The 14,076-nt window shown below is 36.3% G+C and overlaps 1 protein-coding gene across 9 annotated transcripts in view; it reads left to right on the forward strand.

Annotated features, from left to right (window-relative positions):
- The window catches only part of RAPH1 (Ras association (RalGDS/AF-6) and pleckstrin homology domains 1), a 155,401-nt gene that overhangs the window by 55,755 nt on the left and 85,570 nt on the right, over positions 1 to 14,076 (forward strand). For 6 of the 9 annotated variants that reach the window (XM_078450964.2, XM_078450963.2, XM_078450970.2 and 3 more), the window contains exons 5-6: positions 1,221 to 1,301; positions 7,377 to 7,451. The exons of 1 other annotated variant lie outside the window; for it this stretch is intronic. In XM_078450964.2, coding sequence (XP_078307090.2) covers positions 1,221 to 1,301; positions 7,377 to 7,451 — 156 coding nt within the window. The remainder of the gene's footprint in view (positions 1 to 1,220; positions 1,302 to 7,376; positions 7,452 to 14,076) is intronic. 2 more of the 9 variants (XM_078450965.2, XM_078450966.2) reach the window with 2 other exon arrangements.

Genomic DNA, 14,076 nt, shown 5'->3' on the forward strand with positions numbered 1-14,076 from the left:
TTAATTTTTTGAGGAATCTCCACACTGTTTCCTAGAGTGGCTGCACCAGTTTGCATTCCTGCCAGTGGTGCAAGAGGGTTCCTGTTTCTCCACATCCTTGCCAACATCTGTTGCAGAAACAGTCTTGATCTGAACAAGCTTGTGGTGGGAAATCCAAGAAGCAGTAGTCATTTATTCATGCCATAAATATTTGAGTGCCTAGGCATTGCACTAGGCTGTAAGGGGTAAAACTGTGAACATAATACACAGTGTCCTTAGGAGGTTATAATTTATAGTGTGAGGAGAAAGTGCCAGTACAGACAACCAAACAATTTCAGTTTCAGTACAGTGTAGTGAGTGCTATGATAGGAAAGATAGAAATCCCTGGTTAAAAGATCATTGATGACTTTGAGAATGAATTGTAGAATGCATTACAACTCAAAGGATGCAGACTTTGGAGAAGAAAGATAGATGCTAGATTGCAGGAAATTGAGAGATAAGTGAAGGGTAGTATACTATAGCTGAATTCAGGAAATTTAGCAGTGAAAAGGAGAAAACACTAGTTTAACAAGAGGTGGGTACCTAGAAGTATTTAATATTTTTCTGTCTTTCCCACTCCCAATAAGCTGGACTAGTTGAATATAGAGACTGGGAATGAGGGGAAATGAATGGGATCTAGGACATACTTAATATATATTTATTCATACAGAAATGGAGAAAAAGATGAGAAAGAGGTGTGGTTCAAGGATACATTTTAGTGATGAAAATCCTCACTGAGGGATGTGATGTTCTTAGTAATGGGGTGAAATGAAGTCATACGAAGAGGTGGAAGGGTGAAACTAGAAGCTTGACCAACTTGGAAACTGCTTAGAACAAGCTTTAGAGGGAATGACTTAGGAAGTGGGGGGAAAAGACTAATAAGAGTACTGCCAAACAGCAGTCAGGGCCCAGTTGAAGCAGGAATTGGTATTAGACTTGGTGTTTGTGCATAGCTTCCCATAGAGCTCTGCTGTCTCAAAAGTAGTGAGGTTATCCTTAAGTTATCCTTAAGTTATCAAGGGTTAGATCATCTGGTTCTTTTTTATTTTTGCATAATATAATTAAAGATGCATGCAACTTTTCATTACTATTTTGTTTCAACGATTCATTTCAGTGATCTTTTTCTCTTCCTGCATGATAATGAGACTGGCCCTTTTCCACCTCCTTTACCTATCATTTTCTTCCTTCCTGCATTTTCACAGCATGCTATTTCTCTGAGATGCCCCAGCAAGCAGGCCAAGCATCATACTGACTTCACAGAAGAACAGGCTGAGCTGACACCTGTAAGTTCTGTAAACCTGTCCGTGGGACTGCTAAAATAGCAATGAAGAGGAATGCATTCTTTAGAACTCCTGATGATGAAAACTGGTCATATACCTAAATTTTTTGAATTAAAATTAAACCAGTCTTAAACTAGCAGAAAACAAATGAGCAACTGCATGAAACAGTACAACTGAATGTTAATACGGTAAGATTATATAGGTGGTAGGATATCTGATATAAAGAAATTTTGTATCAGAACCTAAAGCTACATACTTTCTTTCTTACTCTGAAACTAAGGGCTTTTGTATATTTCTTAAGGTATGGACAAATTTAGCTGTTCTTCCGAATGGGGTTGTCAAGTAGAGTGACTCTTCCACACTGATGCTTCACTGAAAACCCAATTTCTTTCTTCAAAAATGTACCCTCTGATCAGTGGTTGACAAAGCTGGATGCTTAAGAGCTGTGCTGTTCCTTATGGTAGCCCCTAGCTACATGTGGCTATTAAGCACTTGAAATGTGGTTAATCCAAATTGAGATGTGCTATAAAAATAAATTACACCATGGATTTCAAAGACTTAATATTAAAAATATAAATGTTAATATTTTTATTGATTCTTGAAATTATATTATTTTGGATATTTTCAGTTAAAAGATACTAATGTTCATTTTACCATTCCTTTTTTTTTAATGTGGTTACTAGAAAATTAAAAAAAAAAATTTTTTTAATGTTTATTTATTTTTGAGACAGGGAGAGACAGAGCATGAATGGGGGAGGGTCAGAAAGAGAGGGAGACACAGAATCCGAAGCAGGCTCCAGGCTGTCAGCACAGAGCCCGACGTGGGGCTCGAACTCACGGACCGTGAGATCATGACCTGAGCCGGACGCTCAACCGACTGAGCCACCCAGGCACCCCTAGAAAATTTTAAATTTTATTTGTGGCTTGTATTATATTCAGTTGGACACTGCTGCTTCAGAATCATCTATGAATAACAAGAAAATGCCAAGTTCCTGACCCCTGTCCAACCGAATCAGATTCCCTCTGACCCTCCTTCCATTTCTTTCCATCCCCTTCCCTTCCCTGGTAATAACCTAGTAACCCAGTGAATTGATTTCATAATTCACTAGTGGGTTATATCCTGCATAGTGAAAAACACTTTTCTTACCTCACCTTCAGCCCCTCCCTTATACTCTTAAGCATCATCGACACTTGCTGTAATATTTGCATTGCCATCTACTTGTTTCAGTTCTTAATCCTTCCAGTCCCAGTACCCCCATTTTATAACAAATAATATAGATCACTATGTTTATCCCAAGTGAAATTCATAGATAGTATACCCTACCTACATACCTACTTTTTAAAATAAATTTAATGCCCTAATTAATACCCATGGTGGAGAATAACCAAAAAGTAACTTATAATATAATAATGTATCTATTTCAGTTTTTAAATGTTTGACCACCACTGTAGTAAAAGACATAATAACATAATCATATAAATCAATCATATAAATCAATAAAAATCCACTTATAATTTGGATTTAAGAAAGGTGAGCAGAAGTCATTTTTTACAGGAAAAAAGAAAGGAGAAATATGGGTGGGCCCAGAACTAAAACATTTTATGACAAATAATTGCAGACAAAACATACCTATATTTGGTAATAGAAAAAGGAAAATAACCTTAACTGAAGTAGGGATAATGTGCTGAGGCTACTTATAGGCTCAAAGAAAAGAAAATGGGGAAGTATAAAATTTTTACAAATGAGTCTTATTTCTAATTGTGATAAAACCATTCACTATCTTACAAATTGGATGAGGCAATAATAAAATTTTGATATTTGATATTTTTACAGCATAGATTTCTCATTATGCTATAACTATTTTAAATAAGATCGTAATATGGAATATTTTAAAAGTCTTTATTACTGAAGCTCAGAGAAGTCCTTGCATTTCATGTCTTTTCATTAACAGTATTTAGTTCTTAATTCTGTTAAAAGGAACTTCAAATCTCTCCTGTCATTTGCTTGCATGTGACAGAGTGCACAATGATACTGTCCGTTCTGGTTTGGCAACTCTTTAAGCTAGGTTTCCATTGGTGAAATGATTTTCCAACGTAATGAATAACTCTTGGCAAACTTTGGACAAAAGAAAGTGCAGGCTTCCCCCAATTTATTTCACAAGGTAAATAGTATTCTTGGAAGAGTCACTGAATATTAAAATTACACAGAAATATATTGTATTTATATGTAAAACGGAGTTGGGGTCTAAGCTCAGAATATTAGGAACAGTATTTCCCATCTATATGATTTTCTATATAAAGACAGTAAAAGTTCATGTATGATGTGGGACTTTTACCGTTATTATGTGACATTGTTCCATGCTTCAGGGCATCCAGCATTTCTGTTTCCGTCATAATAAATACCAATAACACCCTCCTCCTCTTCATTGTGACAGTCCAAAATATCCCCATTTTCTGAAATGTCTCCTTGAAGGTAGTACTGCCCCCTTCTAGAGCCTCTGATATCTCTATTTGTTCTGTTTCTACCTCCCACAATACCCCTAGCTGCTGGTTACTCATCTTCCAGGACTCTAAGCATTTTGAGAAATACTTTCTGAGCCCCTAATTTTGTATTAGATACTCCACCTCCTACCTGCTTCCATACCACTTAACACATTGTATTATGGTTGCCAGTTTATCTCCCTGTTAGACTCTGAGCTTTGTGAGAGCAACAGAATGCCTATCCTGATCACCTTTGCATTTCCAGTGCCTTACGTGGCTCCAGGCTCAAAGTTGAAATCTAATAAATAATTGAAAAAATAAAGGGGAAAATGGAAAAGAGAAAATAAGCTAATAAACCAGTGAAATGGATTGAAAATAAGCCACTGACTTTGTATTGTTAGTGGTGAATGAAAGAAAATCTAAGAAGGCCCTATTTAAATGAAGTGATGTGCATTTTTGTTACCAGCACTGTGTGCCATGACAGAAGACTAATTTAAGGACATGCACAAACCACTGTGGCCTTTGCTTTTCTCAGTCCTCCAACTGCATACGACTTTTCTCATCCCTCTTGCATTTTTCTCCAGTAACCAGTTCTCCTGACATCCTAGCCCACTTTCTGAGGAATGTGTTTCTGAGCAACACATGACTGGCACCATTAGGGGAAGATAAAGTAAGGCATTTGTTGAAGGAAGGAGTTGGCTGCTTGTGGTTTCTAGGTTTTCATTTTTGTGCTACAAATACTTAAAACTTAGAGGAAACATGCCGGCCTGGCTTCCCACCCAGCTAGTGAGTAAGCAGTGAATACCTATGTGACTGTCCCAGGCACAGAATAATTTATGATCATGTTCAGATATTGTTTGTGGTCTAATTTTTTGGATGTGGATTATTTTTGGTACACCAGCTATGATAATATAATGATTATCTCCCTTTCATTTTAGGCTGTTTAAACCTTTTAATACTTTCTTCTTTTTTTTAATGTTTATTTACTTTCAGAGAGAGAACATGCATGCGAGTGGGATAGGGACAGAGAGGGGGAGAGAGAGAGAGAGAGAGAATCCCAGGCTGACAGTGTAGAGCCTGACATGGGGCTGGATCTCATGAACTGTGAGATCATGCCCTGAGTGGAAATCAAGAGTCAGGAACTTAACCCACTGCGCCACCCAGGTGCCCCAAACCTTTTAATATTTTTAAATGTATAACTTCTATTTATGAGTCTTTAAACAAATACAGTTAGGTATCATCATTTCTCACTGATTAGATTACAGGTTTCTTTTTTAGTGATTTGAAGTCTTGAGGTGATTTGAGTTTGAGGACTAATTGAGTAAATCCTGTATGATTTTTAAGTTTAAACTCAAATTTAATGTCTGGAATTATATTCACCAAATAATAGTTCATTTTGATGGCATGAAGCAGATTTTTTAAATTTAATTTGAAATATAATTTTCTGAATATAGATATTCTACTTATTTGAGGGATCTTTTTCTGAAAAAGTAATCTTTGAATAAGATAAAGGAAATAGGAGTAGGTTTTTAAGAAATAGTTTTCTGTATTATTCTGTATAATTGTGTAAGAATACATTTGTTTCCAGGGACACCTGGGGTGGCTTAGCTGGTTGCGTGTCTGACTTTTGATTTCATCTCAGGTCATGATCCCAGGGTTGTGGGACTGAGCCCTGCACCGGGCTCCATGCTGAACCTGGAGCCTGCTTGGGATTCTTTCTCTCTCCCTCTGCCCTTCTCCCTCCCTTGCATGTGTGGTCTCTCTCTCTCTCTCTCTCTCTCTCTCTCTCTCTCATGAATGAATAATAAGTAAATAAATAAATAAATTTTTAAAAATTAAATAAAATACATTTGTTGCCATTGCATGTGAGCAAAAAATGAATGAATGGAAGAGCCAGTGGAAGTTATAGTTGCTCTTTTTAATTGTCCTTCCCAGTTTTCTCCTTGGTCTTAGTGGATTGTTAACCTCAACAATTAAATAATTAAATTGCAATTTTAGAAATTTCTCTTGCCCTGTGTCTTTATGGATAAGGCAACTAATCTTTTCCTTCAGGAGGATTATACTATTTAGGTAAATGAGGACCTAGAGATAATTGTCTCTGTTCTTGTTATTGTTTGATCCTGTTAGTGCTAATCTTAATGAATATGCCCAATTTTTTTTAACCTTAGTTTTTTTTCCTTTTTTTTTTTTTTTTTTGTTTGTTTGGTTTTTTTTTTTTGCAGGAATGGGTGAAAGGGGCAGGTATGCTTATAAGGTTCATCTTGTATTAAAGCATAAATTATATAGACAATCAAATATTAAGTAGCAAACTCAACTCAGTGTAGTGTAGATATGAGCAAAGATTAAGTTAATATTCTTTTCTGTAACAGTGTTTCTAATCTTAGAATAGAATTAAGATTAGAATTAATATAAGATTAATCTTAATAGAATATTAATCTTCGAAGTAGTGTGTTTTATTATCTCTGACAACTTTCTGAGAGTGGGTGCTACTCTAGTTCACTTAAATTTCTTTCCAAAGAATTTTTTTCTCAAGAATAACTTGATATACAGTTATATTTATAAAATATATATTTATATATTACAAAATATAACTTTATATAGTTATATTTATAAAATGTAATATCATAGAGTATTTTCTGTAATTCCACTCAGCAGTGTCGATGTATTGTTTTAAATGGTGGTTAGTAACTACATAGCTTTAAAAAATAAATTCTAATTCAGAATTATTTAGGGACAGGCAAGTTTGAATTACATATATATGGAAACAACTATAATTTATACTCTGTGAGTTCAAATACAATTGCATGAACTTACATTGAATATGTTACTAAAAAGTTATTAAGGGAGAAAAGGATAGTTAGGGACTTCATTATTCACAAACCATTCTTATGAAAATATATTAAATGCTTGATTTAATCAGTGTAAAGAAACTATACTGTTAATATTTTGTTTATGTCATTTGTTTGCTATGTAAGTCCTTTATTGTGCAATATAGTCCTATTAGTGTTGATATAATGAGTGAATGATAAGATTTTATTGAAAACAGGTAATATCCACTAGGCAAAATATTTATGGACATTTTTTTCTCTTGGTGTAGCTATCATTGAATTGATCAGAAATACTTGCAGAGTTTTTGAAATGATACAGACTTGTTCTATTTTCATAAGAATATACTACCTAAAGCTATATAGGCTATATAGCCTATAGAGATAGGCTTTAATAAGAGGAAGGAATACATTTAGTCATTGGTCTTCAACACCTATTTATCTGTGCCGTGTGCACAGCACTCACAAACATTGCCCAAGAAGACCAACTGGCTCTGTGATCTGTGCAGTGCATGGTCCATTTTCTCAGAGTGAGGGACCACCAGGAGTCAGGGCATGCCTGCTGGCATAGATAGTGTCTGCCTCTCCATCCTTTTCTTCTTTTTTTTTTTTTTTTTTTTTTTAAAGTTTTCTTATGAACACATTTCACTGTAGGAAAGAGACGTGAGATTAATGATAGAGAATCATTCTTTGTCTACTTTATATTTTAAACACATAAAATCTCTGCTGACTTCTATTGCCTTTTTTGTTTTTCTCTCTTTTTCTGCACAAGCACTCCTATCTGGACAGGGAAACCTCCCTTCTTCTGAGAAACATTGCAGGAAAACCTTCTCATTTGCTGACCAAGGTGATACTTCTTCTTTCCACCTGCATGTAAATATTTGTTGCCTTTTAGGTAGAATATAATTTCCAGTTTTGATTGTGCTCTCAGATTGTACTTTCTTATTTAAGCACTTTTGTTGTTAGTAGAGTTATTTTTTCTCTTACTGAAGGTAATTGTTTATTGATCTTAATGACTTAAGATACAATGACTTAATATTCTGCTCTCAATATCAGAAAATATTGAGAGTGGAAAATATTTTCCATAATTTTTCACTAGCTTTTAACTTTTGTAAATGACCTGACCAATCTAGTTTAACATTTTATTTCATTTTAAAGCCAAAAAACATTGCTTTAATTTTAACTTTCATTACTAGTGGTTATCCATGCTCTGAGTTTCTTTAGCAAATTTTGTTTTCTAATTCTTGTTTGCATTATAAACACTTTGTTTAATTAAAACATTTATTTATATAAACAGAATCTTTAATTTACATTAGTTTAATCAAATTGGAAGAGAAAGCTGTAATTTTAATTTCTCAGTTCTCTGCCTTCAGAATGGTTTGAATTGGTCCAACTGGATTTTCACTGGGCTGATATTTTACATCAATTTAAAATCCTTAAAAAGGGTGGGGGGAGGCGAGGTGGTGGGGGGTTTAAAAAAAATCCTTTAGCCACTGTCTTTATTAACTAAGGAATAACAGAATAGGGAAGCTGAATAGATTTTTACCTCTTTTCAAGTCATGTTTTTATTTCATTATCTTAATTTAAATACTGTTAAATTCAAGAATGGTTCAAGAATGAATTCAAGAATTCAGACTTGGTTATAGTTTCTTTGGAATATGTGTGGTGATTATGGGTAATGTGTCTTAAGTTATGTCTGAGGGTTTTTTAAAAAAATGTATTACTTAACCTTATAAACTTGTGAAAGAGGGTAATAAGGCTAAAATTAAAATCTCTCTGAGAGGAGCAGCTCAAAGACCCATGAGTCCGCAGTGAAATCCTTTCTCTCGCTTGAGTTTCTCTTTAAAGTGATCTAGGAATGGGGTAGAAGCAGCTTATGGTAGGGAAATGTAGAATTCTAAGCAGATAAAAGCCACGTTATACTTTATAACCATAGCAAAGTTTTTTCCTTTCCTCAGCTCCTACTCTGTTTACTCTCTGTCTCCCCAGAATCCACACTCATAGCTTCAACTAGGATCTCTGTTCTAGATGAGATCTCTTTACCTGAGAGCAACATATTTCCAGATCGCTATCAGGCATTTCTTAAAGATTACCAGCATTTTCCCAGCATCTCCACTCCTACAGATCTCTAGCTTTGTTACTCACACTTACCCTGGGGCCTCACAGTTTATGTCCTCCTTCTTGTGACATTTCTGTTTCTGTTCAGAATGCTGCCACTGTCCTGGTTACCCAGGTGTGAGCCCTCGTTACCATCGATAGTGCCTTTCTTCTCAGTTACTATCTTAAAGCTACAATGAAGAAATTGCAGGATTAGGCTCACCCATCCATTTTATTACCATTGCTACCACCCTAAAATAGGCGCTTACCTCTTATCAGGCTACCGCACTGGCCTCTTCATTCTTGCCTCTCTTTCCTCCAGTCCATTTTGTATACTGCACTCAGATGTAACATTATACCATTTCTGTTGTTTATTTATTGAACAAATATTTGTTGAGTCAGGTATTATGCTAGGGACTGAGATACAGCTTTGTATAAAATGGACATATCCCTCTACCCTCAGGAGCTCACAGTCTACTTAGGAAGACAGATAAAAAAAATATTAACAAGCAAATATAAGCAAATTCTAAATTATGTTAAATACTATGGAGGAAGCAAGGTAAAACAATAGAGAGTACTGGGGAGAATATTAGGGATACATTTTCTTTAGATGGTAAAATCAGAAAAGACCCTTCTAAATGGGCAGCATTTAACCTAAACATTGAAGGAAGAAAAGAAGCCAGCTTGAGGGTGAAGGTTAGTGTTACATATAGATAGGCTCAGGGAGAAGACTTAGGTAGGTTTGAGAAGTTGAAAAAAAGGTTATGTTGCTGGAGCCACAGAAGTTGAATGTAGATAGGAGTGGTCTTGATTTGGGTTTGGAGAAGTAGGCAGGAACCAGATTGTTCACAGCATGCTTAAAGAGTTTGTATTTTTTTTCCAAATGTAGTGGCAAACTGTTGAAGAGAATAACTTCATTCAACAGATACATGCTATGTTCACAACCCTGGGGCTTTGGCAGTGAGCAGTACAAAATTCCTATCTCGGGGAGAGTTATCCAGTCAGTAACTCTCATTTCCCTCTGCCCAAGAGACAGTGATCCCAACTGCAGCATCAGAGCCATCTCTGCTCGGATTATCTCCTTCTCCCATTACCTAGGTGTTGGAACTGCTGGTCTATATAGCCAACACCTGGCTCCAGCTATGTCCCTGCTTACATACAACAAGAAATTTGAGCAAGAATGTGATTTATTAGCATAGAACCTAAACACATAGGCTGGGATGGGGCATGGAATCAAGGAGGTGGTAGAAATCCCCAGATAACCCATGCTGCAGGAGCTTCTCAATGTCAGTGTCCTCAATACCACAGAATTTGGCTGTTGTGAAGCTAAAATGAATTTATACCTCTTGGCATGCCACCTTTGTGGCAGTCTGGTTCCCTTTACCCAAAAAGCATCATGCCCCGGTTACGACCCACCTCTCATATGCACTTTTCCAAACTAAGACATTGTGACACCCAGTAGAATGAACAGTAGAATGAACATAGTGGCACTGTGCTTAAGCCAAGGCAGCAAAGGGAATGTTTTGTTTTGTTTTGTTTTGTTTTGTTTTGTTTTGTTTTGTTTTGTTTTGTTTTTCCATCATAAATCCAGTTGTCCCTATACCTCTATTACCGAACTAACTATCCTACATACAGTTCTGAGCCGGGAACCTCTGCAAAAACCATACCAACCAGTTTCTTCTAAGAATGGCATTAGTGCCAGCACAGAACTATTTTGCCATAAATGGAGCAGTGGACAAAGGACACATTGTTGATCTGATGCCCTTAAAACTCTGGGTACCATTCTAAATGCCTTCCTTGACCTCCTCATCTAACAATGTGTTTTTGTCACTCTTTATTCCCTTACCCTGCTTTATTTTTTTCCGTAGGACTTATCCCTGACTGACTTATCATACATCTATTTCTTTATTGTTTTATCTCCTTAAATGTAAGCTCCTTGAGGGCAGGAACTCTCTCCCCTGCACTCAGATCCAAGCCTGCATAGTCTCAACAAACATCTGTCACATAACACAGTGGTCCTTTAGTGACTTCTAAGGACTGTTAATAATGTTAACCACCATTTTCTTTGCTTCAGGGAAGTTACAAAAGTGCTATTATATTACTGTAAGTCTTTTCATTTTTCACAAGCAGTTTTTATTTACTGCTTTCCCATAAGTTTGTGCTATAATGTTTAAGAACAAAAGGAACTGTGACAACATTATAGTGGAGAGAGCAAGTAGTTAGTCATTTGGTAACTGCCGGTATGATCTTAGAAAGATTAGTCTTTCTGGGCCTTGGTTAATCAGTATAATGGATATAATAATGATATTGGCCTTGTATAATTCAGAATTAAGTGAGATACTATGTGCAAGAATGCCTCATAGTGTGTGGCAAGTTTTAGGTGTTCAGTTAATGTTAAATGTCCTGATTTCTCCAAGGAAATAAACTAGTTGTTACTATTATTATTTGGGCTCTAAGTATTAAAGAGTAGAACATTTCATAGGCAGTGAGCTATTTACCACTCAAAGTTTCCTTGGAATCTTTTTAAATTTACATAACTTTTTGTAAAATGTGAAACTAGATCCCAAAGAAACTGCTAACCACTTTTTAATCCCTTAATTTCAGTTGGATTTGTTCTGAACCATCAAAGCCTTAATAATTTCTTAGTTGAAGGAATTCATTGGCCATCTCTTAGCAACTGTCACTCTTTCTGTGAGATTTTAATTTTTACACTAAAGAGAATGCTTCAACACTGTGTAACCACAGCATTGGCTTTCATTTAATCAGAAGATCTTCACTGAGTTTTGTTCTTTATGTAAATTTGAAGAGGCTTGGCATTTGATGGTTATTGATAGCCCCACAGGAGTTTTTCAGGTTGAAAATGGGTTGTCTTTTGCTCTTTTAAGAGACAGGGTAGGAGAGAAAGTTGTTATATGTGTGAGATACCTTTTACTTATGCTGTGGGACAAACAATGTGGAGAAAGGGATAGTCAAAAGATAAGGGGCAGAGAAGGCTTAAGACCTGAGGGTTTCTGCATTAACAAAAAGAAGAGAACATGAGATGAATAAAACTTTGTTCTTTGTATTGAAGTCAGTTTATAAATAAACTGCCATATGTCTTCTTACTATATAATCTAAACATATCAACAAAGAGTGATCTTTATTGTCCACTTTATGAACTTAAAACAATTTCTTCCTCTTCTAGGTTGTTAGGGTCAACATGATAATGTAGGTGAAATCAACCTTTCCGAGGAAGAGGTTATCCATAAGAAGCATAAAATGCTATGATCCTGCAATTTGATATAAATATTTTTATTTTCTTTTTTTTTTTTTATTTTTTTTTTTATTTTTATTTTTTTTTTTTTTTATTTATTTTTGGGACAGAGAGAGACAGAGCATGAACGGGGGAGGGGCAGAGAGAGAGGGAGACACAGAATCGGAAACAGGCTCCAGGCTCCGAGCCATCAGCCCAGAGCCTGACGCGGGGCTCGAACTCACGGACCGCGAGATCGTGACCTGGCTGAAGTCGGACGCTTAACCGACTGCGCCACCCAGGCGCCCCAATATTTTTATTTTCAATTTTGCTCCAGTGATGATATTCAGACTCTAAAATCTAAAAGTAAGAGGTATCTTGATCAGTTGTTTCTTCAGAAAGCTTCTAGCAAGGATCATCCTTGTTAATAAACTGGAGAAGAATAAACTAAAATTTGCCTAGGTTGACATTAAGCACATAGTTCTTAAATTTGAACTTGATATAGTTTTAAAACAGATCAAGAGTACTATTTTAAGTACATGGAAGGGCTGAATTTGGATGTTAAAATAGCCCCACCTAGGGGCACCGGGTGGCTCAGTCGGTTAAGCATCCGACTTGGATGATCTCATGGTTCATGAGTTCAAGACCCCACGAGTTGGAGCCCCGCATTGGGCTCTGTGCTGACAGTTCAGAGCCTGGAGCCTGCTTCGCATTCTGCGTCTTCTTCTCTCTCTGGCCTTTCCTCCACTCACTCTCTGTCTCTGTCTGTCTGTCTGTCTGTCTCTCTCTCTCTCTCTCTCTCTCTCAAAAATAAAGAAACAACAACAAAAAAATTTCTACATAGTCCCACCTGGGGTGCTTTACATAAAAATGGTTTCTTACTGATGACTAGGAAATCTAATTGGTTTAATATATGTCAAATGGTTGCACTGTATCTCTTGTTTCATTAATTCTTTCTTCTGGTGTGTCAGCATTTTTCCCGTTAGCCTGTGGAACAAAAACTTCATTGAAACTAATCTTACATTTGAATGACTTTTTTTAAATCAGTGCTTCAAAAGGTAGCACTGGTTGTGTTCTTTTGTATTTGGCAAATAATATTATACTAAAAGGGGAATATGAAAATATTATTTTTATATTTATAACCAGTATCAGAATGCAGTATTTAAATTTGTATATTCCTTTTTAAAATAAACTTTATGTTTGTAGAGAACTTTTAGATTCACAGTAAAATTGAGGGGAAGGTACAGAGTGATCAGCATCCCCCACCAGAATGGTACATTTGATACAACTGATGAACCTTTGTTGGCATATCATTATCACCCAGAATCCATAGTTTACAGTAGGGTTCCCTCTTGGGAACCCTCCAGTTTATTAACAAGGACAGTCTTGGATTTGAACAAATGTATAGTGACATGTATCTAACATTGTATCATGAAGAATAGCTTCACTCCACTTAATCCCTCCCTCTTCCCCAACCCTGGGCAACCACTCGTCTTTTTACTGTCTCCATAGTTTTGCCTTTTTTTAGAATGTCCTGTTGTTGGAATCATAGTGTGCAGGGTGCCTGGGTGGCTCAGTTGGTTAAGCATCTGACTTCGGCTCAGGTCATGATCTCACGGTTTGTGAGTTTGAGCCCTGTATCAGGCTCTGCACTGCCTGTGCGGAGTGTGCTTGGGACTCTCTCTCTGTCCCTCCCCGACTTGGACCCACGCGTGCCCACTCTCTTTCTCTTTCTCAGATAAATAAATTTTAAAAAAGAAAGTGGAATCATATAGTGTGCAGCCTTTTCAGATTGGCTTCTTTTGCTTAGTAATATGCTTTCAAGTTTCCCTGATGTCTTTTCATGGCTTGATCATTTGTTTTTAGCACTGACTAATATTCCATTGTCTGGATGTAGCACAGTTTATCCATTTACCTACTGAAGGATATCTGGGTTGCTTCCAAGTTTTAGCAAAGTTATAAATAATGCTGCTATAAACATCTGTGTGCAGATTTTTGGGTGGAGGTAAATTTCACCTTATTTGGGTAGATACTAAGGAGCATGATTACTAGATCATATTGTGAGAGCATGTTTAGTTTTATAAGAAACAACCAAACTATCTTCCAAAGTGGCTGTGCCATTTTGCATTCCCACCAGCAATGT

Source organism: Panthera onca, chromosome C1 (genome assembly GCF_046562875.1).
Source record: "Panthera onca isolate mPanOnc1 chromosome C1, mPanOnc1 haplotype 2, whole genome shotgun sequence".
NCBI lineage: Eukaryota > Metazoa > Chordata > Mammalia > Carnivora > Felidae > Panthera > Panthera onca.